The sequence below is a fragment of the Saccopteryx leptura genome, chromosome 8, assembly GCF_036850995.1.
Source record: "Saccopteryx leptura isolate mSacLep1 chromosome 8, mSacLep1_pri_phased_curated, whole genome shotgun sequence".
Taxonomy (NCBI): Eukaryota; Metazoa; Chordata; class Mammalia; order Chiroptera; family Emballonuridae; genus Saccopteryx; species Saccopteryx leptura.
Window position 1 is genome coordinate 48,314,511 of NC_089510.1, and position 26,409 is coordinate 48,340,919.

General features: G+C 37.9%; 1 protein-coding gene across 2 annotated transcripts in view; it reads right to left on the reverse strand.

The window, feature by feature from the left end:
• Nucleotides 1-26,409, reverse strand: part of IGSF11 (immunoglobulin superfamily member 11) — a 138,181-nt gene that overhangs the window by 13,312 nt on the left and 98,460 nt on the right. The window contains exons 2-4 of one of the 2 annotated variants that reach the window (XM_066347342.1): nucleotides 12,536-12,699; nucleotides 10,865-11,072; nucleotides 7,667-7,822 (exon numbers count right to left, since the gene is read on the reverse strand). In XM_066347342.1, coding sequence (XP_066203439.1) covers nucleotides 7,667-7,822; nucleotides 10,865-11,072; nucleotides 12,536-12,699 — 528 coding nt within the window. The remainder of the gene's footprint in view (nucleotides 1-7,666; nucleotides 7,823-10,864; nucleotides 11,073-12,535; nucleotides 12,700-26,409) is intronic. The other variant, XM_066347343.1, reaches the window with a different exon arrangement.

Below are 26,409 nucleotides of genomic sequence, written 5' to 3' on the forward strand. Positions count from 1 at the left end.
CAGAAAAATTGAAGTTGTACCAAGCATATTTTCTGATCATAAAGCCTTGAAACTAGAATTCAACTGCAAAAAAGAGGAAAAAAATCCCACAAAAATGTGGAAACTAAACAACATACTTTTAAAAAATGAATGGGTCAAAGAAGAAATAAGTGCAGAGATCAAAAGATGTATACAGACTAATGAAAATGACAATACGACATATCAGAATCTATGGGATGCAGCAAAAGCAGTGATAAGAGGGAAGTTCATATCACTTCAGGATTATGAACAAACAAGAGAGAGCCCAAGTGAACCACTTAACTTCACACCTTAAGGAACTAGAAAAAGAAGAACAAAGACAACCCAAAACCAGCCAAAGAAAGGAGATAATAAAAATCAGAGCAGAAATAAATGAAATAGAGAACAGAAAAACTAGAAAAAATTAACAGAACAAGGAGCTGGTTCTTTGAAAAGATCAACAAAATTGACAAACCCTTGGCAAGACTTACCAAGGAAAAAAGAGAAAGAACTCATATAAACAAAATCCAAAATGAAAGAGGAGAAATCACCACGAACACCGTAGATATACAAAGAATTATTGTAGAATACTATGAAAAACTTTATGCCACTAAATTCAACAACCTAGAAGAAATGGATAAATTCCTAGAACAATACAACCTTCCTAGACTGAGTCAAGAAGAAGCAGAAAGCCTAAACAGACCTATTAGTAGAGAAGAAATAGAAAAAAAAACATTAAAAACCTCCCCAAAAATAAAAGTCCAGGCCCAGGCGGCTATACCAGCGAATTTTATCAAACATTCAAAGAAGACTTGGTTCCTATTCTACTGAAAGTCTTCCAAAAAATTGAAGAAGAAGCAATACTTCCAAACACATGCTATGAGGCCAACATAACCCTCATACCAAAACCAGGCAAGGATAGCACAAAAAAAGAAAACTACAGACCAATATCTCCAATGAATACAGATGCTAAAATACTAAACAAAATACTAGTAAAATCAAATACAACAACATACTAAAAAAATAATACGTCATGATCAAGTGGGATTCATCTCAGAATCTCAAGGATGGTTCAACATACGTAAAATGGTTAACATAATACACCATATCAACAAAACAAAGAACAAAAACCACATGATCTTATCAATAGATGCAGAAAAGGCTTTCAATAAAATACAACAAAATTTTATGTTTAAGACTCTCAACAGAATGGGTATAGAAGGAAAATATCTCAACATGATAAAGGCCATATATGATAAACCATCAGCTAACATCATACTAAATGGCACAAAACTGAAGCCTTTCCCCCCTTAAATCAGGAACAAGACAAGGTTGTCCACTCTCTCCACTCTTATTTAATGTGGTACTAGAGGTTCTAGCCAGAGCAATCCGACAAGACAAAGAAATAAAAGGCATCCATATTGGAAAAGAAGAAGTAAAGGTATCACTTTTTGCAGATGATATGATCCTATATATCAAAAACCCCAAAGAATCCACAAAAAGACTACTAGAAACAATAAGCCAATACAGTAAGGTCGCAGGATACAAAATTAACATACAGAAGTCAATAGCCTTTCTATATGCCAACAATGAAACAACTGAGAAGGAACTCAAAAGAATAATCCCCTTCACGATTGCAACAAAAAAATAAAATACCTAGGAATAAACATAACAAAGAATGTAAAGGACTTATATAATGAAAACTATAAACCATTGTTAAGGGAAATCGAAAAAGATATAATAAGATGGAAGAATATTCCTTGTTCTTGGTTAGGAAGAATAAATATAATCAAGATGGGTATATTACCCAAAGCAATATACAAATTTAATGCAATTCCCATCAAAATTCCAATGACATTTTTTAAAGAAATGGAGCAAAAAATCATCAGATTTATATGGAACTATAAAAAACCCCGAATAGCCAAAGCAATCCTAAAGAAAAAGAATGAAGCTGGGGTCATTACAATACCTGACTTCAAACTATATTATAGGGCCACGACAATCAAAACAGCATGGTATTGGCAGAAAAATAGACACTCAGACCAATGGAACAGAATAGAAAACCCAGAAATAAAACCACATATATATGGTCAAATAATTTTTGATAAAGGGGCCAAGAACACACAATGAAGAAAAGAAAGCCTCTTCAATAAAGGTGCTGGGAAAACTGGAAAGCCACATGCAAAAGAATGAAACTGGACTACAGTCTGTCCCCCTGTACTAAAATTAACTCAAAATGGATCAAAGATCTAAACATAAAACCTGAAACAATTAAGTACATAGAAGAAGACATAGGTACTAAACTCATGGACCTGGGTTTTAAAGAGCATTTTATGAATTTGACTCCAAAGGCAAGAGAAGTGAAGGCAAAAATTAATGAATGGGACTACATCAGACTAAGAAGTTTTTGCTCAGCAAGAGAAACTGATAACAAAATAAACAGACAGCCAACTAAATGGGAAATGATATTTTCAAACAACAGCTCAGATAAGGGCCTAATATCCAAAATATACAAAGAACTCATAAAACTCAATAACAAACAAACAAACAATCCAATAAAAAAATGGGAAGAGGACATGAACAGACACTTCTCCCAGGAAGAAATACAAATGGCCAACAGATAAATGAAAAGATGCTCATCTTCTTTAGTTATTAGAGAAATGCAAATCAAAACTGCAATGAGATACCACCTCACACCTGTTAGATTAGCTATTATTAACAAGACAGGTAATAGCAAATGTTGGAGAGGCTGTGGAGAAAAAGGAACCCTCATACACTGTTGGTGGGAATGTAAAGTAGTACAACCATTATGGAAGAAAGTATGGTGGTTCCTCAAAAAACTGAAAATAGAACTACCTTATGACCCAGCAATCCCTCTACTGGGTATATACCCCAAAAACTCAGAAACATTGATACGTAAGGACACATGCAGCCCCATGTTTATTGCAGCATTGTTCACAGTGGCCAGGACATGGAAACAACCAAAAAGCCCGTCAATAGATGACTGGATAAAGAAGATGTGGCACATATACACTATGGAATACTACTCAGCCATAAGAAATGATGACATCGAAATGGTGGGATCTTGATAACATTATACAAAGTGAAATAAGTAAATTAGAAAAAACCAGGAACTGCATTATTCCATACGTAGGTGGGACATAAAAGTGAGACTAAGAGACATTGATAAGAGCGTGGTGGTTACAGGGGAAGGGGGGAGAGGGAGAGGGAAAGGGGGAGGGGGAGGGGCACAAAGAAAACTAGATAGAAGTGACAGAGGACAATCTGACTTTGGGTGATGGGTATGCAACATAATTGAACGACAAGACACCCTGGACATTTTATCTTTGAATATATGTATCCTGATTTATTGATGTCGCCCCATTAAAAAAATAAAATTATTTAAAGAAAATGGCTCAGTTGCTAAGCAAGGAGCAATAGCCCCAGATGGGTAGAGCATCGCCCCCTAGTGGGCCTGCCAGGTGAATCCAGTCAGGGCACATGCAGAAGTTCATCTCTCTGCCTTCCCTCCTCTCACTAAAATTAATTTTTTTTTTTAAAAAAAAGAATACCACAAGGAACTTTTGTATATTGTATATTATCATTTAGGTTTATAATTTTCTCATTAAATATATAATTATTTTCTGAATCATTTAAGAGTGAGTTGAAGATATTGTGTCTCTGTACCACTAAGTATTTATTAATATTTTCTAAGAGCAAAGACAATCTTCACATAATCACAGTACAAGTATCCAAGGCAAGAAATTTAACATTGATACAACAGTATTATCTGATCTGGTTTATACTCAGATTTCATCAGTTGTCCCAATAAATGTTCTTTTTAGCTATTTCCTCCTTCGTGCAGATTCCAATCCAGAGTTCTGTACTGCATCCACCTGCTCTAACTCCTAGTCTCTCTCAGTCTGCAGCAGTTTTGTCTTCCCCTTTGTTTCCTTGATGTTTCCTCATGATCAGACTCTAGTTATATTTTTTTGACAGGGCTACCACACCAATGATGCTGTGTCCTTCTCAGTATATTTATCAGGATAACAGTTTGTCACAATATTAATAATGCTTATTTTTATCACCTTGTTAAAGTGGTATCTACCAGGTCTCTTCTACTATAGAGTTACAGTTGACTCTTAAACAACACAAAGTAACCATGGCCTCTGCCTCAGGCACTAGAATGGCTCTGGTTGCAACAGAGCAATGCCCCAGATGGGCAGAGCATCACCCCCTGGTGGGCATGTCGGGTGGATCTCGGTCGGGTGCATGTGGAAGCTGACTGCCCTGCAGTGGTAGAAAATATAAATATAATTTTTGACTCTCCAAAGACTTAAATAATAGCCTACTGTTGATCAGAAGCCTTATGAATAACCTAAATAGTCGTCACATATTTTATGTTACATATATTATATATGGTAATATTACAATAAAGTAAGCTAGAAAAAAGAAAATGTTATTAAGAAAATCATAAAGAAGAGAAAATACATTTACCATGTATATTCAGACAAATCTGCATATAAGGGGACCTGTGCAATTCAAACCCTGTTGTACAAGGTTCAATTATACTATTTTTTCTTTTCAACTGATAAGAAATTTGTGGAAACATATTTTAGAACTATGTAAATATCTTGTTTTTTGTCAAATTTTTGTTCACTACTTTGACATCAGTGATGACTTTCCTAACTCCATCATTTCATCTGTATACATTAACAGGTACTCTACTGTAAGAAAATGAGTCCCCTTCTTCCCCTTTTATTGATGTATATCAGAAGAGATTCAAAGACTTTCATTTTATTCAATGGGTTGTATATTAATTTTAATCTTAAACTGTCTCAGATTTAGCCAGAAGAAATGCCTTCAAGCTAGTCCCTAAACACAAGCACAATGCTAATTCCCAAATATTATGCTGCTGTTACTAATTAGACATCTGTGGTGCTCTCTCCTGGTGTCAGACATCCTTTTATTAGAGAAAGCATTTTGAGTTTATTAGTAAGGTAAATCTTCTGAAAAGAATTCTACGTTATTTTGAGATAAAATGCTAGCTTGAGATCTACTTTATTAATGTAGCTATCAAAAGGTAAATTTAGTTTAAAACTTGGACTCAATGTGCATTATTATGACAGATGAAATTATCTAAAGAAATTCTGATAACCAATTCAGAGTTTGAATTATAAAAGAAAAACATTTTCATCTTTGCATTCAAGTTCTCTTTTATACCTAAAGTACCAAAGAATATTCAAATTGCAAAGAAAATATAAAAATATTTGAGTGATATGTATTAATTAAGAAACAAAGGTGTGGAAACCTCTAGGGACATTTCACAACTTACACTTACATACGAACAACCACTTTTAAATGTTTATTTGTCATTCCAAATTCAATATTTCTCCCTTCCTTCCTTCCTTCCTTCCTTCCTTCCTTCCTTCCTTCCTTCCTTCCTTCCTCCCTCCCTCCCTCCCTCCCTCCCTCCCTCCCTCCCTCCCTCCCTCCCTTCTTTCTTTCTTTCTTTCTTTCTTTCTTTCTTTCTTTCTTTCTTTCTTTCTTTCTTTCTTTCTTTCTTTCTTTCTTTCTTTCTTTCTTTCTTTCTTTCTTTCTTTCTTTCTTTCTTTCTTTCTTTTACTTTTTAATTTAAGTGAGAAGAGGGGAAATAGACTCTCACATGCATCCCCACCAGGATCCATCTGGCAACCTCATTGAGGCCCAAGCTTTACCCATTTGGGGCCAATGTTTGCAACCAAGCTATTTTTAGCTCCTGAGGTGGAAGCTCCATGGAACCCCATCATCACCACCTGGGGCCAATGCACTCGAATCAACTGAGCCATGGCTGTGGGGCAAGGGGGCGGGAGAGGGATAGAAAGAGAAGGAGGAAAAGAAGAAAAAGCAGATGGTTGCTTCTCCTGTGTGCCTTTACTAGGAATCGAACCTGGGACTTCCACACACCAGGTTATCACTATACCACTGAGCCAACTGGCCAGGGCCTTCATCCAGTATTTCAAAATATGTTATAAAATAAATCACAGAATCTTAATATAAACATATCATCTTGAAGATACTGTTAAACCCCCTTATTTTACAAAAGGGCAACACATGCCCAAAGAGGCAAACTCACACTTTTCAAACTATCACTTAAAAAAATCTAGAATTTGAGGCCCTGGCTGGTTGGCTCAGTGGTAGAGCGTCGGCCTGGCGTGCAGAAGTCCCGGGTTCGATTCCTGGCCAGGGCACACAGGAGAAGCGCCCATCTGCTTCTCCACCCCTCCCCCTCTCCTTCCTCTCTGTCTCTCTCTTCCCTTCCTGCAGCCGAGGCTCCATTGGAGCAAAGATGGCCTGGGCGCTGGGGATGGCTCCTTGGCCTCTGCCCCAGGCGCTAGAGTGGCTCTGGTCGCAACAGAGCGACGCCCCGGAGGGGCAGAGCATCGCCCCCTGGTGGGCAGAGCATCGCCCCCTGGTGGGCGTGCCGGGTGGATCCAGTCGGGCGCATGCGGGAGTCTGTCTCTCCCCGTTTCTAGCTTCAGAAAGATACAAAAAAAAAAAAAAAGAATTTGAATATCATTTCAGGATTTGAAGACAAGATCTATTTTAAACATACGACTTACAATGGTGAGATTAACAAGTTAGTACACAAATAAAGCTATTTAGCCCACAGTGTGGCTAAAACTTTTACTAATAAGAAATCAGTAGGAAACAGGAGTATTGCAGTAAAAATTATTAGAATAACCCAAAAGGTATTATGTTGAAAAGAAGGTTTTTAAAATAATAAAATTTGGGCTAGGTTAATCAAAAGGTGATGGGAAACCTATTAATATTTCTATTGACATTCTTAAAAGAAAATTTACAAGCTCTTTAAGAGGTTGGTGGTCCTGATTTTTAATATGTCTAACTTCACTATACAACTTAGGACTTTCCATTTCCATAATTCAAACTTGTCAGGCAAAACTAAGGTTGATTCAGACCTCTCTATTAACTGCCAACTCTCTAAGATTTGTAAATCTTCCCTGAAAATGCTACAAGAAACATGTGTATTATAGTTGAAGTAACACCCAAGACAGCTATATTTTAAGTCAATTTTACATATAATTCTATAATTTCCCTCACTTATTTTATAAATTTTCCTCAATTTTTCAAGGGTTCTTCCTTTAATATCAAATCTAAATAGCTGGATTTACATGTAGACAACTATCAGTGATACTCATGCCTCCTGCATGTTTACCTGTCTGGTGTGAGCAACTCTTGGATCTCTCATGATCTGGGGCCTTGCCCTGTTCCCTTTCCCATCTTTAACCTCTAGCCTTGAGGCTGAAAACAGGATAATTAATCCTTTCATGACCATGCTGATGTTTTTCATACTAAAACAGGGAGTTGTGTCTCAAGTAGGAAGTGATTTCTCAGTTATAAACTTCAAGGATTATCTTACAGTCAACAATCTACAAAGAAGCTATTACAGTGAGCTATTTTAAAATCTTCACCATAATGGAACTGAATTTCCATATATAGTTACCACTGGTAATATACATTCATAAATACAAAATAATCCACATTGCTTTTTCAACAGTTACAAATATGGTGTGGTATTTTTCAAAACCTATTAAAGTGAATTACTTTGTGAGTCTTAAATTCAAAAAATTTCAGAATAATTAAATGGGTAAAGCAACACTATACATACCCTGAGTGGCTGTTGGAGGTAATTTGAGGGTATTGTCTAACTTCTCCCAAAGGTAAGTTGGTCGAGGAATGCCTTCCTCTGAGCTACAGAGCAGGATGACATCGCTGCCAATATCCTGGGATCCTTGGATTTGGCAGTGAGGGGCAGAAGGGGGAACTATAATAGGGAGAAGTAACAAAGCATGCATTCACTACGAGCCAAACAATGACAGAAGAGATATCCCATATTCAGAACACTCAAACTCACTGTTTCTGGAATGAGAGCCAGTGGACTGTCATGCACTATTCACAGGGCTTGAGCATAGGTGCAGGGCCTACAACTTCTGCTAGCAGGGAGAAAATAACATAAAAGGGGCTACATTCTCTGATTACATTTTCAAGGTATCTTATGGTTTTGCTTTCACTCAGCTTCCTCTAAAGAATTCTTAAAATTCTTTTTGTCAACATATTGCCTTTAAAAACACTGCTGAATATACACATATTCACAGCAGCATTATCAATATAGCTAAAAAGTGAAAACCACCCAAGTGTCTACAGATGGATGAATGGACAAGTGATATATGCTGTATACATACAATAAAATAGTATTCAGCCTTGAAAAATAAGAAAATTCGGACATATGCTAAAACATGTGTGAACCTTGAGGACATTATGCTAAGTGAAATAAAGTAGTCATAAAAAGATAAATAATATATTATTCTACTTATATGAAATATCTAGAGTAATCAAATTCATAGTAACAGAAAGTAGAAGAGCCCTGGCCGCCAGCTCAGTGGTAGAGCATTGGCCCGGCATGTGGAAGTTCCAGGTTCAATTTCCAGCCAGGGCACACAGGAGAAGCACTCATCTGCTTCTCCACCCTTCCCCCTCTACTTTCTCTCTGTCTCTTCCCTTCCTGTAGCCAAGGCTCCATTGGAGCAAGGTTGTCCCAGGCGCTGAGGATGGCTCCATGGCCTCTGCCTCAAGCACTAGAATGGCTCCGGTTGCAACAGAGCAATGCCCCAGATAGGCAGAGCATTGCCTCCTGGTGGGCATACTGGATGGATTCTGGTCGGGTGCATGTGGGAGTCTCTCTGCCTCCCCATTTGTCACTTTAGAAAAATACCGAAAAAAAAGAAAGTAGAACAAAGATTTCCCCCACCTGGGAGTGGCATGTTTAATGAGTACAGAGTTTTAGTTCTGCAAAGTGAAAAGAGTTACGGAGATTGGTTGTACAACAATGGGAACATACTTGATACCACTGAACTGTGTATTTAAAAATTGCTAAGATGGTCAATTTTGTTATGTGTAGTTACTGCAATTAATTTTGTTTTATTTACTGAAAGAGGCCACTTGTAGAAAAGATATTTCAAGGAAGAACAACCACTTACTCTGCCTGCTACTCTGTGGCTAAGACCACCTTAACAAAGTTCTTTATTACTTCACAAAAGGCAGGCAGACCCACTTTAAACCTAATCTGCTTTACAGTGGGGAAAGTTAGGGTAAGGTTCAAGTTTATCTACTACTTGACAGTAATACAGTGCATATTTTCTAAGCATTAATGCAGATAAGAACACAAAGAACATGAAACAAAAAATTAACAAAAAGAAAAAAACCACTAAAGGAAGAAACTGGCAATTCATGCCAAAAAAGAAAAAAAAGAAGACAAATAAAAATATAAGATAAATTAAGCCCATAGCTTGGAGTTCCATATTAGAAAGTGTAGACAGTAGAGAATAAATCCAAGTAATGGTGTAATGCTAATGGCTTTAAGTAAATGTACTCAATCTAGCAAAAATGAATGAAAAATAAACACAGTATATAGAGGAACCAGGAAAGAAGGTAGGTGGAGGAAGAGAGAACAATAAGAGTAAACTATATAGGTAGGAAGAATAAAAATCTCAGGGTAGCCTATTGCTATGATAGGAGAAACCAATCTCCTCAATTTACTGCCTTCAGCATTGCCACTGTGCAGCTACATATGAGAAGAAATCAAAATTATTCCTTGAAGGTAGCATTAATTATACAATAAGTTAAAGGCTTTCTTCCTCCTTTAAAAAAATTAGAAGCCTGGATAATGTGGGAAGCTAGTTACCCAACTTACAAGCATAGGCATCAGAATAATATTAAATTCCAATAGTATTCAGTATTCAGAGTATTTTAAAGTCTACAATTTTAGTATACTAGCATGAATAATTCTTCTAGGATAGCAATCTCCAACCTGCTTCTTGGTTTTCTTATTCTATTTGAAATTTGGGAGAACGAGGCATGAAGGCTATAGCATATCCTTGCCCAAAAAACAAAACAGCAAGAACCCCAACACCCATGTCCTCAAGTGACTCAATAATGGAAGAGAAAAGGGGGAGAGTTTGTGAAGGGGTACGGGAGTAGACTCTGAGGCTTGAGTAGGATGAAGGACCATCAGAAGCACCAGCCTTTGCCCACTACTTCCTCGGCCTCCCCAAATGATCTGAACTTAGTAGCCATTTCTACTGTAAGCATCCATTTCGGAGGCAGTGTTTTATTTCAGAGGTAGTGAAACTGAGAAATAAAACATTTAGAAAGGATTTAATTATTAGTCTAACTTGCCAGTATAATGAGAAGAATACTGATTTGAGTAAAGAGACCTACATTTTAATCTATACTTTATTGTTGTTTATGGTCTATATAACATTGGAAAAGGTACTACGTCTATTTGGTCTTGGCATTAAGACAAAGCTGATCATATAATGTATCATTTAAATAAGAATACTTTTGAGAGTAAAAGGAAGTATTGTTAAAATTATGCCTAGACAAGAGGTTGTAAACCAAGACCTGTGGTGAGCCAACTCGGTGTTACCTGGACATGCAGTAGTAGTTAACTGACTGTTACATGTCCTGAAACTTCTGCTTCGTAGTCATAATAAATAGTTCTTGATTTAATTTACTCTCAACAATAAGTCTTATCTTGCAGAAGCTGAAGGGAAGCAAGAGGCCACATTTGATGGTATTTCATACCATCTTTGCCATTTAGGAAGTAACCTTTAGAGAGCTACTTGAAATGGAGTAGGGGTGGGGGAACCGAGAAGCATGGAGAAGCAGAGTCAAGGTGGCAGAGAGGAGAGAGGGCAGGGGAAGAGAACACAAGGAGACCAAGCGTGGAGGACGGGCAGAAGTAAATATGCTGGAGGGTAGATTCATAAATAAAGTCAAAGTGTTTGGGACATTTCCTGTCACTCACCTAAAACTGTGAGACCAGTGACCCCAATGTTCCTGCCCCCTCTATCTGGAAGGTTGTTAACCAAACACTGATAAGTGCCTGTATCTGATAGCTGAGTGCTGTTGATGAAGATAGAGACATTGGTGGATGGCATGGTGCCTGTAAATCCTACCCTACCGTGGAACTGTGGGGCACCATCAAACATCTGTCCACCCTGATACAGAATGACCTGCAAAAGAAAGCAAAGTAAATAAATTGGTCACTGTACCTCCTTCTGGATACATAACAGTAACTACAGTAGACAGTACATTGAATCAAACATTAGAAAATTTATTTCTAACTTAGAGTCATCACCAAGTTCTTACTAAAATACTTGTCCAAAGTATCTGGAAATTCTAAATTCTTACATACCAAATTGGAATAACGTTTGTTTTTTTTTTATCTCACTCAGAATATAGAAAATGTCTTTATGTTATGCTACTATCAAGCCATAAATATTTTTACAAGTTCAAAAAATTAGTTCCAAATTAAAAAGTTTTTAAATTAGCACAACCATTCTAAATTTACTAGGTCATAAAATTATAGATCACAGCTAATGACTAAATATAAATAAATGTCAGAAAAAAAGAAGAGTTTTAAGCCCATGATTGCTGTTTCTATGTCAATTTCTATTAACAAAGTTATTTATGGGAGAGGACTCAGAACGGTGCTGCAGAAAGCCCTTTGGGCTGAGAGCAAGGGACTTGGTTCTGTTCCAGTTCTACCAGTAAATCTTTGGGTAACTCTGGTCAAATCTTTCTTTGCCTCTTTGACTCAATCACTGACTCCTAAATGAACAGGCTGAACAAAATGATCTCAAAGGCTCAGTCAAATTACAAAACTTCCTTAGCTTAAAGAAATAGAAGAAGCTTCTATTAATTATACCTATTCCTTCACCTATAGAAGAACAAATAAGAGGTTATATCCTCATCCTTTTCAGCCCAAATCCCTTTAGACAATTTAGTTTATCAAATATTTTTGGGTAGTAATAAGCTTACTGAAGCAGAAAGGCTTCATAACAAAAATAAGTTAACTTTGGGAATGAAGGTATAGTCATAACCACAATTCATTAATTTTCTGAGCATTATTTTCTGTAGTAGGTATTACATATAATGGGTCTTTAATCTATAATTGATATACCTTGTTAGGTAGTAATGTCTATTTTCACAAACCCTAATTTATTTAAGACTCCAGTATGCCTGGTTAGCTTTGTTTATTTTCAAATACTTGTGAAATTAGCCCAATAATTCAAGTACTACTATCTACTGTTACTTTTTTAATATTATCACTATCTTTAAAAAGTACTTTCTCATCCACTTATGTTAGTTCTAGTCCCTTCCTTTCAAAATATATTTTGCTTTTGTATATACTCAGTCTTGGTATTTCCTGTCAGTGATGATTCTTGATGAAACTTCAGTTTCCTACATAAAATTCTCAAAAGACTCCCCTTCACATCTGTTAATTAAAAATAAAGTCTTTTAAAAAGAGGACAGCTTCCTCTGACAGCTGACTAATAACGCAGGAGTGGGACTGAAGGCCCACTGAAAGTGCCACCTGTCTCCCCAAACCAGAGAGGCACTCAGGATGCTCTCCTACCCACCTCCTCTGAAAAGATTAACACTCTGGAGGTAGCACAGGATGGACCGGAAGTACCTGCTCAGGTTGATTGGCATTGGCAAGAGGAATGACCATCCAAATGACGTTGAGGTTAATGAGGGCAGCGCTGGTAGTGAAAGTACAGGGCAGGACTGCTGTCTGACCCCGGGCCACCTGGATGCTCCCGGGGCTCTCGGAGACTTCCAGGGAGGCTGCAGCACCTACAGAAAACCAACAGGAGGTTACCTTCTCCCAACAGAAAGGTCTCCAGGTTTCACGTTATCAGTAATGTACAGAGACTAACATGATAGTCCTAACAGAAAACTACTGACCGGTCTCTGAGTCAAAGTAATAAAAATTGTTCATCCTCTCTTCACCTCTTAGTAACCATAAATGAAAAATATTAGAGGCTACTTATTCTACTTTGTAAGATACCATTTGGTATTTGGCCAGATTCAAAAATAACATGGGAGAGAATTCAACTGACAGGGTTTGAGCAAAACATGAAATGGTGGTGGGAGATGAAAAATAAGCCAATTTTAAAACAGCATTATTACAATAGCATAATTGTAAAATTAAATGCATATATATATATATATCACAATTAAATGGGGGAAAACAGTCTTTGCAATAAATGGTACTGGAACCGTTTGATTTTAATATGCAAAAAAAAAAAAAAAAAAAAAAGATAACTCAGACCCTTACCTCATAGCACACAAAAAAAATAAACTCAAACTGTACTACATACTACCATCACAACACCAAAAGGGAATGCTAAGGGCAGCACCAGATGCTCATGGCTGACTAGGACTACTATCACTGCTGCTATTGCTAGCTAATATTTTGGGCACACTGACCAAATATCAAGTCTACATAAAGCACTATAAGGGTGGGGCAAAAGTAGGTTTATAGCTGTGAGTATGCAAAACACAGTTTATTCTTGTAGTATTATTTATTAATTATTGCATTATATTCCTTACAAACAACTATAAATCTACTTTTGCCCCATCCTGTATATAAACATTTATACAGGCGGTCCTCGGGTTACAACACAATTTATGTTTCTACGATAGTGACATAACTCAAATTTTAGTATAAGTCGAAACACACCCTAGCCTAAGTCACTTACCTATCCTAACACAGTTTTAAAATCATAATCTAGAACATAAAAACACAACTAAGCCACAGAAAAAGAAAAAGGACATAAATATACTGTACTGTACGCTGTACTGTGTATTCTGCTGCTGCACGCAACCAAACTAGTTTGCCTATGCAGTCCGTACGTACGACACTAATGGCGTAAGCCGAAACACTCACATCTTAATTTTTTTAATCTTATTTATTCATTTTTTAGAGAGAGGAGACAGAGAGAGAGGCAGAGAGAGAAAAGGGGGGGGGGAGGAGCAGAAAGCATCAACTCCCATATGTGCCTTGACCAGGCAAGCCCAGGGTTTTGAACTGGCGACCTCAGCATTTCAGGTCAATGCTTTTACCCACTGCGCCACCACAGGTCAGGCCCACATCTTAATTTTTTAAAGTTTTTACGGGAGTAAACGTCGTAAACTCAAAACGTCAAATATCAAGACTCTTGTAACCTGAGTACACATATCTACATACATACACATATTCATTTAATCCGATAATGTATCTTATCTCCATTTTACAGAAGAAATTGAGGCCCCGAGAGAATCAAAACCAGCTCAAGTTCACATGAGTCAAAGTCACACAGGAAATAGTATGATCTGAATTCAAGTCCCAGGCAGTTTATAGAGAGATCATACACTGCTCTGGCCGATAGCTTGGTTGGTTAGAGCATCATCCTGAAGCACAGAGATCATACACCATACCATACATAACTAACACATAGCAGTCAGTTCATAAATACTACTGTATCATACAGTCACAAAATTTAAACTAGTATGAACTTTTATGCAAAGCCATCAGATGAAAATCCCCTCAACTTCCTGCTTCCAAACCTACAAGTCAGCTTTGATCTGCCTCATCCTCTTCTTCACCTCTCCTGTTAAGATTACAGGAACTCACCTAAGACCAATAGCTGATCTGAACATAATTTATAATCCATCAGAATGAGACTGGCCCTCTAGGCTCTCTTAGTAACCTTATCATACACTCCCTCTCCTGTAGCTTCAACCTCTCCCACTGCACTGGAGTCTTCCTGATAGCATTTAAACATCCTCAAATAGTTCTAATTAAAAAAAAAAAATCCCAATGGGAAGAGGATATGAACAGACACTTCTCCCAGGAAGAAATACAAATGGCCAACAGATATATGAAAAGATGCTCATCTTCTTTAGTTATTAGAGAAATGCAAATCAAAACTGCAATGAGATACCACCTCACACCTGTTAGATTAGCTATTATTAACAAGACAAGTAATAGCAAATGCTGGAGAGGTTGTGGAGAAAAAGGAACCCTCATCCACTGTTGGTGGGAATGTAAAGTAGTACAACCATTATGGAAGAAAGTATGGTGGTTCCTCAAAAAACTGAAAATAGAACTACCTTATGACCCAGCAATCCCTCTACTGGGTATATACCCCCAAAACTCAGAAACATTGATACTAAAGACACATGCAGCCCCATGTTCATTGCAGCATTGTTCACAGTGGCCAGGACATGGAAACAACCAAAAAGCCCATCAATAAATGACTGGATAAAGAAGATGTGGCACATATACACTATGGAATACTACTCAGCCATAAGAAATGATGACATCAGATCATTTATAGCAAAATGGTGGGATCTTGACAACATTATATGGAGTGAAATAAGTAAATCAGAAAAAACCAGGAACTGCATTATTCCATACGTAGATGGGACATAAAAGTGAGACCAAGAGACATTGATAAGAGTGTGGTGATTACGGGGGGAGGGGGGAGAGGGAGAGGGAAGGGGGAGGGGGAGGGGCACAAAGAGAACTAGATAGAGGGTGACAGGACAATCTGACTTTGGGTGATGGGTATGCAACATAATTGAACGACAAGATAACCTGAACATGTTATCTTTGAATATATGTATCTTGATTTACTGATGTCACCCCATTAAAAATAAATAAAAGAAAAAAAAATCCCTCCCTCCTTCCCCTCCATCATCTTCTTCAGTGACTGCCCTCTCTCTGACATATCACAATTAACCTTTTTGAAAGAGCTGTCAATACTCACTAACTCTGCAGACACTCTTCTGCTAATCAGCTTCAACACGATTCTGACACTGTCTCTTCTTAAAACAGTTCTCCCTGTTTCCCAAAGGCCTCCTGGTGCCTCCATGACTCTTGCGATCATTCTTGGACTCTCAGTCACATCTAACAGTGATGACCATTCCCCCTCCTTAAAACACACAGTTCCCTTAATTTCAGCAATATAAGTAACTTCTGGCCTTCTTTCTATGTTACTGAATACTTCTCAGTCTCTTTTGCTGTTTCACTCTTCTCTACATAACTATTAATATATGCTGGCACTTTTCAAAGGACTGCCTTCTTATCCTAGAACCTCCCTATAGACTCATTCACTATCACAGCTTCAATTCTTCTATACACGACAATGGCTTCCAAATTTCTCTCAAACCCAAACCTCTCTTCTTATATCCATGTGCCTCCTAGACATTGCTATTTAGCTATCTCAAATGCACCTCAAGTCAAGATGAAGCTCTTGCTCTTCCCCTCTGTGCCTGCTTCCACTGTATATCTTGCCCCTTGCTACTATTCCCTGTACAAGTGAATGGCCCAACCAACTATCAGGATCTCAATTTCTATTGAGAAATCTTTCTTAATTCCTTCTACTTTCTCAACACCTCCCAAACTCAATCTATGATCCATTTCACAAACTAAATTTCTCTTGACTTCTTCAATCAGAACCTTTGCTCTGTTTTCTGTGTTTCCTTTGATTTACTCTGGCCCACATCACAATTCCTTTATTTGGCAACCTCCTAATCATCCTTCACATTAGCTCAAGCATGACCTTCTCACAGAAGAGCCTTTCCTGACCCTCAGCCTAGGATGGGGTCTCATAAAGCACTGTTCCTTTCACTCTGAACATTATCCAAATTTGTACTCATACTTTCATTAGTGTGATAATGTAAGATATCTTAACCAGTATATGTGAAAGACATTAAGTATTGCAGTACTCTTTGAGTACTGGAGCACTCATTGAGTAATGGAGTTCTCAGGAAGAACTCAATATATACATATTGCTGATTGATCTAATTCAATTTCCACATAAAAATACTAGAGTCCAAGGAGATAGATTTGTCAAAGGTCTTAAGACTGGGACCTGCATCTTCTGACTTACGATAAAGTATGCTTTCTACCACACCAATGTCTTCCATAGAACATGTCTCAGAACCCTAATGATATTATTACTAACATTATGAATACAGTAAAATGATATTTCTGTACCAACAGAACTGACACTGAGCAATAAAAACTCAATTTATATGTAAATATATCTGTCCTACTTGGTTTCATATAAAAATATTTAACTAAAAAAAAAGGTTGTTATGCTCTTTAACTATCAGAATTCTGTATGAAACAATTTTGAAAGTCATTCAACACCCTAAAGATATCAGATATTAAGATAACAGATACCAAGGCTACATTTAAGATAAATTAACCTGGTAAATTTGCACAAAAAAAGAGTTAAAACTACTATATTACTTTCAAGACTACACAGAGAATAAATGAGTCAGGAATAAATGACTGTAAAGAGACTTTATGGAGAGAATTTTTTATTATAGCTGTGTTATAAATCCCATCCCATCCCATTCCCATTCAGCAAAAGGGCCTACATTCCAAGGCCAAGGATATCTAAACATTTCCAATGGATCAGATGTGAACACATGCAGAGCAGACGCGGGTGCAACTTAGATTCTGTCCAAAGGGCTGTCTAATGTGCCTTCCAACCGAAGGAAGCTGGAGGCAGAGCTCTGGATTCCTGGAGAATGGGTTACCGGCATTCTGAGAACTACATATATTTCTGTATAGATATTGAGATTTTCTTGTTTTGCTTTATTTTAAAACTCATAGTGATCAGAAAAGTTGTATAACCTGCTTAAGTTTACATCTGTGGAAAGAACTGGCTCTTGACTAACTTTATAGACACCTGGAAGACAAAATAAAGTTGCTTTGTGATTACGTCTCAGCCTTCCTTCCTCTTTAATATACTGATTCGACTGAATACGATTAAAATTTTCTTAGAAAGACTAAGCAGAAATGAAATGAGTTTCACATTTTAAATGCTAAAATTTTCTTCTAGCTTACTCAAAACACAACTAATAACCCTATTTTCTTTTAGAGTGCATTTCCATGTTTGAAATTCTAGGCAGAAATTTAAACTTTAATGGTAAATATTGGATTAAAAATTCATGTACGACATCTCACAATTTGCAATATTTACATGTAAAATGCATAATTTAAGAGTTGATTTGGCAGCATTTTAAAAACTTGAATATTTCCTTAGTATATTCACCCAAGAAAAATTAAGTCAACTCATGAATTCTGAATGATTTTTAGCAATTAAAAAGAAAGACATAAAGCACATGACCCTGATTCCTCTGAGAAGAAATCGTAAATAGCAGTTGTCTATCCCCCTTCTTTAGGACTCTAAAGATTTAAAGTAGAAAGAAATTCACATTTTCTCTGACCAAGAGAAACATGTTAGAGGAAAATAATCTGGCAGCAAAGAATCCTTTAAAATTTTAAGAGAGATCATCCACCCTCCACACCCAGCCAAGAGAAGAGAAGGGTATTTTACTGTGACGATGCTAGAAAGTCATGGACCCTCCCCGAAAAGTCAGAGCCAGAACTCCCCAAGTTCAGAATGAGGACGGCCCAAGCAATCCAACTGAGATTTCAAAACAGAGTGTTCGTTGATGTCTGTGGAACATGCGCTCATGTTTCAGGATCAGCCCAAATGTGACTGGAGTAAGCAAAGCATCAAAAGGATCGATGGCATTTGGGATGACCTGAGTTGTCTTTCCACCTAAAATGCTAATATCAGCAGCCACAAAATAAGCATTTGGCTTATATGATTCCCGTATGATTTCTTAAGTGCTGTTTCTTGCATATAAAAAAAATAACACAAAATTAACCTATTCAAATTCAGTTTTGTATTCCATCAGACTGAAATAAATTTTAAATACAAAAAGTCTATGCTCTAATCCTTGTTTTCTGAAGGAAACTAGGGACTATGATAAATTTCTGATATGGTAACAATTTTTTAAAACAAATCACTTTATCTTCATACTTTAACCAACTTTTAATTAGGTAAAATAATCTATCTTTATAAGTGTTATGGTATGTACTTAAAAACTGCCATCTTACCTAAAAAATAACATTTATGTTAAATGACATTAAATTATATTTGGGGCACCAACACAGGACTAAACTAAGTGAAGAGTAAATATCTGGCATATTTGATCAATGTAATTGGCTTTATTATGCACTGGTCATCTGCATTAATCAATTTATGGGATCATGGCCAAATCTCAATTTCATCTTATGCCATATACAATAGTATACATTATTGTTGGTATACAAAGGTAGGCTAGCATAAAATGATATATCCTTATGTTCTGGCTGAAGCATTGAATACTTATATATGTCCCATATTATAATACTATATTTCTTTATATTTATTTATTTATTTATTTTAAAATGAGAGGAGGGGAGGTAGTGGGACAGACTGCTGCATGCACTCAACTGGGATCCACCTGGCAACCCCCGTCTGGGGCCAATGCTTGAATCAACTGAGCTATCGTTAGCACCAAAGGCTGATGCTGGGACTAACTGAGCTATCCTCAGTGCCGGGGCCAATGCTCAAACCAATGGAGACACTGGCTGCTAGAGGGGAAGAGAGAGAGAAGGGGAAGAGGGAGGGGAAGAGAAGCACATGTTCGCTTTTCATGTGTGTCCTGACCAGGGATGGAACATAGGATTTTCACACACCAGGCCAATGCCCTATCCACTGAGTAACCAGCCAGGGATACATTATATTTCCATGATATTATGGTTCTCATTTAGAAGCTATTGCAATGCCTTTTCATTGACTTTTTTTTATGCTTTAATAATTTTATTTTTTAATGGGGCAACATCAATAAATCAGGATACATATATTCAAAGATAACATGTCCAGGTTATCTTGTCATTCAATTATGTTGCATACCCATCACCCAAAGTCAGATTGTCCTCTGTCTCATTGACTTTTAATACACCAGTAATGAACTGTCAGAAAGAGAAATTAAGGAAACAATTCCATTTACTACTGTAACAAAAAATAATAATAAAGTAACTAGAAATAAATTTAACCAAGGAGGTAAAATCTTGTACTCAGAAAATTATAAGACATTGAAAAAAGAAACTGAGGAAGATACAAACAAGTGGAAGCATATACTGTGCTAATGAGACATTATACCCAAAGCAATGTATAGGTTCAATGCAGTTCCTATTAAAATACCAATGGCATACTTCACAGATCTAGAAATATTACATTTCTAGATAATATTCCAAAACTTTATACAGAACCAAAAATAAACCTGAATAACCTTAGAAATTTTGAAAATGAAGAACAAAGTGGGAGGTATCACACTTCCTAATATCAAGTTATACTACAAGGCCACTGTAATGAAAACAGCTTGGTACTGGTTTAAGAACAGGCACACAGATCAATGGAACAAAACTGAGAACCCAGAAATAAACCCACGCCTTTATGATCAATTAATATTTGGCAAAGGAGGCAAGTGTATACAATGCATTAAAGACAGTCTCTTTAATACAGGTGTTGGAGAAATTAGGTACATGCAAAAAAATAAAACTAGACTACCAACTTACACCATTCTCAAACAAAAACTCAGAAGTCTTAAATGTAAGTCATAAAACCATAAAAATCTTGGAAGAAAACATAGGCAGCAGACTCTCAGACATCTCTTTGTATTCTTTGTTTGTTTTTTGGAAGGGAGAGAGATGAAAAGCATCAAATCTTCGTTGTGACGCTTTGGTTGTTCATTGATTGCTTTCTCGTAAGTGCCTTGACTGGGAGACTACAGCAGAGCAAGTGACCCCTTGCTCAAGCCAGCAACCTTGGGCTTCTAGCCAGTATCCTTTGGGCTCAAGCCAGTGACCCTGTGGTCATGTCTATGACCCCACGCTCAAGTTGGTGAGCCTGCACTTGAGCCCAATTAGCCTGTGCTCCAGACAGTGACCTCAGGACTTCAAACCTGGGTCCTCTGTGTCCCAATCCAACATTATCGACTGTGCTGCCACCCGGTCAGGTTCTCAGACATCTCTTGAAGCAAAATTTTGGGTGATATATCTCTTCATGCAAAGGAAATAAAGTACAGAATAAACAAATGGGACTATATCAAACTAAAAAGCTTTTGCACAACAAAAGACACCACAAATAAAAAGACAACCCACTCTATGGGAGAACATATTCATCGATACATCTGATGAGAGGTTAATAACCAAAACTTATAAAGAACTAATAAAACTCAACACCAGGAAGACAAACAATCCAATTAAAAATGGGCAAAGGACCTGAACAGACAATTCTCCAAAGAGGACATACAGATGGCCAATAGGTATATGTAAAAATGCTCAACATCACTAATCATGAGAGAAATGCAAATTAAAACCACAATGATGCCTGACCGGGCAGTGACGCAGTGGATAGAACATTGGACTGGGATGTGGAGGACCCAGGTTCAAGACCCCAAAGTCACCAGCTTGAGTGCAGGCTCATCTGGTTTGAGCAAAGCTCACCAGCTTGGACCCAAGGTCGCTGGCTCCAGCAAGGGGTTACTTGGTCTGCTGAAGGCCCACGGTCAAGGCACATATGAGAAAGCAATCAATGAACAACTAAGGTGTCGAAACGAAAAACTGATGATTAATGCTTCTCATCTCTCTCTGTTCCTGTCTGTCTGTCCCTTTATATCCCTCTCTCTGACTCTCTGTCTCTGTAAAAAAAACAAAAAAACAAAAACAAAAAAATACCCACAATGAGATACCACCTCACACCTGTTAGAATGGCTTTCATTAACAAATCAACAAACAACAAGTGCTGCTGAGGGTGTGGAGAAAAGGGAACCCTCCTGCACTGCTGGTGGGAATGCAGCCACTGTGGAAAACAGTATGGTGCTTTCTCAAAAAATTAAAAATAAAACTGCCTTATGACCTAGCTATCTCACTTCTAGGAATATATCCTAAGAATCCTGAAACACTAATTCAAAAGAAGATATGCACCCTCATATTTATCATAGTATTATAGCCAAGATCTGGAAACAGTCCAAGTGTCCATTAGTGGACGAGTATATAAAAAAGATGTGGTGCATTTACACAATGGAATGTTACACGGCCATAGAAAAGAAATAAATCTTGGCCCTGGCCGGTTGGCTCAGCGGTAGAGCGTCGGCCTGGCGCGTGGGGGAACCGGGTTTGATTCCCGGCCAGGGCACACAGGAGAAGCGCCCATCTGCTTCTCCACCCCTCCCCCTCTCCTTCCTCTCTGTCTCTCTCTTCCCCTCCCGCAGCCAAGGCTCCATTGGAGCAAAGATGGCCCGGGCGCTGGGGATGGCTCCTTGGCCTCTGCCCCAGGCACTAGAGTGGCTCTGGTCGCAGCAGAGCGACGCCCCGGAGGGGCAGAGCATCGCCCCCTGGTGGGCAGAGCATCGCCACTGGTGGGTGTGCCGGGTGGATCCCGGTCGGGCGCATGCGGGAGTCTGTCTGACTGTCTCTCCCCGTTTCCAGCTTCAGAAAAAATACAAAGAAATAAATCTTAACTTTTGCGATGGCATAGGTGGACCTGGAGATTATAAGCCAGACAGAGAAAGAAGCCAGGCAGCGAAAGACAAATACCATATGATCTCACTTATATGTGGAATCTAATAAACAGAATAAACTGAGGAACAACAGAAACAGAGGCAGGGTCCCAGGTCACAGATGGACAGCTGTCAGAGGGAAGGCAGTAGAAGGGATGGGATCAAAGAAAGTAAAGGAACTAGCCAAATTATATATACATAACACATAGATACAGACAACAGGGTGGCAACAGCCAGAGGGGGAGGGGGGTATAGGTAGAGGAGGGGGCAAAGAGAAATGGGAATGAAAAGAGACTTTGCATGGGGCATGGGGGACACAAAGGGGAGTAGAAGGTGTTATACTGAGAGGGATACTTGAAACTATGTCAACACAATAAATTAAAAATAAAAATTATTTTTAAAAATTAGGATAAAATTTTTTGAAATCAAAAAAATATATATAACAATATATGGAGTGAAATAAGTAAATCAGAAAAAAACAAGAACTGCAGGATTCCATACATTGGTGGGACATAAAAACGAGACTAAGAGACATGGAGAAGAGAGTGGTGCTTGGGGGGGGAGGCAGGAGGAGGGAAGGAGGGAGAGGGGGAGGGGGAGGGGGAGGGGCACAAAGAAAACTAGAAAGAAGGTGACGGAGGACAATCTGACTTTGGGTGATGGGTATGCAACAGAATTGAATGACAAGATAACCTGGACATGTTTTCTTTGAATATATGTACCCTGATTTATTGATGTCACCCCATTAAAATTAATAAAAATTTAAAAATATATATATATATAATGCTATAATAATTGAACCTCCATATGCAAAAATATTAACTTTAACCTTAATTTACCCTGAAATGGATCAAAAACTTACATTTAAAAGTAAAGCATTAAAATTTCTATGAGAAACTATAGGAGAAAATCTTTATCACTGAGAAAATGATGTCTTAGGATACAAAATACATGAACTATAAAAAAAATTGACAAATTAGACTTTCAAAATTAACCATTTCTTGTCTTCAAAAGATACTACAAATAAAAACAAAAATACTAGCCATATTTTGGGAGAAAATATTTTCAAAACACATCAAAAACTTGTATTTATAATACATTAACAATTTTTTATTATTTTAGATTTTATTTATTGATTAAAGAAAGGAGAGGGAGAGAAAGAAGGCAAGAAATGGGAAGCATCAACTCTTAGTAGTTGCTTCTCATATATGCCCTGACCAGGCAAGCCGGGGTTTTAAGCTGACATCCTCAGCGCTCCAGGTTGACACCTTATCCACTGTGCCACACAGGTCAGGGTATAATATACATTCACAAGTCTTCAAAGTCAATAATACTAAAGATCCAATTTTTTAAATGCACCATAAAAGACACTCAAATGAGAAATAAGACCATGAAAAGATGCTCCACTTCATTAGTGAACAGAATTAAAATCACAGTGATATAACTATACATCAACTAGAACAAGTTAAATTAAATAACTGATAATACTGAGTGTGGATGAAAATGCAGAGCAACTCCAACTTAAACATTTCTAGGGGGAATGCAAAGAGGTACGGTCACTTGGGAATGTTTCACAGTTTCTAAGTTAAATATACACTTAACATTACTACCCACCAATTCCAATCCTAGGATTTATCCAAGAGATTAAAAAATCACTCATTCACAAAAACACCTATATGGAAATGTTCACAGCATCTTTATTCGCAATAGCCAAGAAATTGGCAATACTTTAACTGTCCATCAGCTTGCGGATAAACAAAACAATTGTGACATAGCCAAACAATGGAAATTACTAGTCAACAAAAAGAAACAGACTACCGACATGACACATGGATAAATATCAAAGACATCGTGTTAAGTGAAAGAACCCAGAAACAAAAGACTCTATTCGGTATGTATCAATTTTAAAGAAAATTCTATATTCTGGAATGGGCAAAACTATAGGGCAGAAAACACACCCACCATTGCAAGTGGCTAGAGCCAGAGCAGAGAGGAGGAGACCACAGAGAATGATGGCACAGGAGCACGAACAAACTCTTTGGGGTGACTAAACATTCTACATCACGACTGTGGTGGTGACTAGAAGACTAAACATGTATCAGAACTCAACAGACTATACACCTAAAGGGTCAACATTATTGTATGCAAATCATACTCAATAAATCTGATTTTTTTATTAAAAAAAAAAAAAGGATGTGGGAAGCTTACAGAATCACAGAGATAGCCAGCAAAACAAGCCCAAGGCTGAAGTTCTAGGAAAACTTCCAAAACAGAGCTGTAGAAGTGGCTTGATGAGAAAATTGCTGCAGCTGTCCCTGCCACCAAAGCCTAATGCCAGAACCTTGCTGAGAGTACTAATAATGCCAGGTCTGTCTCAGGTACTCCACCCTCCACTCTCTCATCCACAAAGCCACACTTCAGCTGCTGTCTGTGATGGCAAACAGAAGCTCAGCACAGAGCCTGCTTCTCACATTGCTCTTGTCCAAATCATGGTCTCACCCAGTGGTGGGATTCAGCTGGTTCGCAGGACTGATACCTAATTTTCTGTTGTTTGGCGAACTGGTTGTTAAAATGGCATTGTAATCAGGGCTCTCTCTAAGGTGGGCACCTGGGCAGCCGCTCAATGTGGAAATCACAAATTTACACTCCTTACTCCTTTTTAATGTTCACCTATGCCACAGCGTATTCTAAGTGCCGGTAGTAATGTTCATTCCGTCCATAGGTGAAAAAAATTGCAAGTGAGGACACCAATCAAGAAGCAATATGGAAATATCTTAAATAACAGTTTTTTTTTCAGGTATTATTTAATATTTTTCATTAATATTTTAAAACTTTTTTTATAACATAATCTAGTTTTATGTACCTCTTATTGTTCTTATTTAAGTTTAAGTGCATGAAATAATAAACTACCTTTCGGTGTATCAATTTTTTTATATATACTTAAAACAATAATTAGGGCGAGGAACCGGTTGTTAAATTATCTGAGTCCCAGCACTGGTCTCAGCTTCGTGCATCTGATCGGACAGCCAAATGCCAAGCTGCAGCTGACACGGGGACTCATAATGTGGAAATTTCTCCAAATGTAGCAACAGTACGGGCATGCACAGAACACACACTGACTGCAGCAAGCAGGAAAACACTCAAGTTGTTTCTTTCTCTTTGCTCTCCTCTGCCTCTTTCAAGCCTGTCTTTTCAAGCCCTCTGCATTTCCTCACCTCACAGGCCTCTGCAAGGTGGAAAGCTGAAACTACTGTAGACAAACAGACGAGTTCACTGAGGAAAATACACTGAGGGAGAGGAGGTGGGAGGGGCTACCTTTGAACATGAAAAAGAAGAAAGAGGCTACTGGAAGAGCATGGAAGTGGGCCAAGTTCCTGGAGAACAGGGGACCCATGCTACTTTCCCTAGATGCCAAGGGAAACAACCGCTCCTCAAAGAGGAGGGCTGCCCTTGGGTGCTGGGGCTCCTGGAGGCGCAGAGCTGCAGAGCAAGACTTCAAAGGACCCTGCAGGCTCAAACGTGAGGCGGGGGAGTTATCAAAGGTCCCCCAGTAGTTGGGCTCTGCACGAGATCTTGCAGGGCACAGGAAGGGGCCCGAAGGGTAACTGATATTACAGTTCCTGCCACAAGGATAAAAAGAGAATCTCAGATTTGTATTTAAATTGATTTAAAGATGACAGACATTTTTTGCAAACCTTTGGGGGTCCTAGAAATGGTAAGTGTAACTTTAAAATATATATTAATGTCCCAGTCACAAAAACTATATTTTTAAACATTTCAGAAGTCAGTTTAAAGATAGCGCAGTGCCTAGGGAGAGAAAACTGACCATCTGTGGGCTATTTCTTCAGGGTCTCAGGACTGACTGCCTCCTGTTATAGGGGTAACTCTTAAGCCATATTTAAACCTATAAATGACTATCCCTTTTTAGAAGGAAAAAGGAATCAAAATTCTTTGCTGTTTAGCTTTCTAAAGAACTTCTGAAAAAATCTTGGTTTTCAATCTGGACAATGACTAGGATGGGATGAATATATTTTTCTTTCCTGGCTTAGTTTTGCTTGGTTTTCTAGAAAAGCCAGACTACTTTGGTTTATGTTTTGGTAGGCC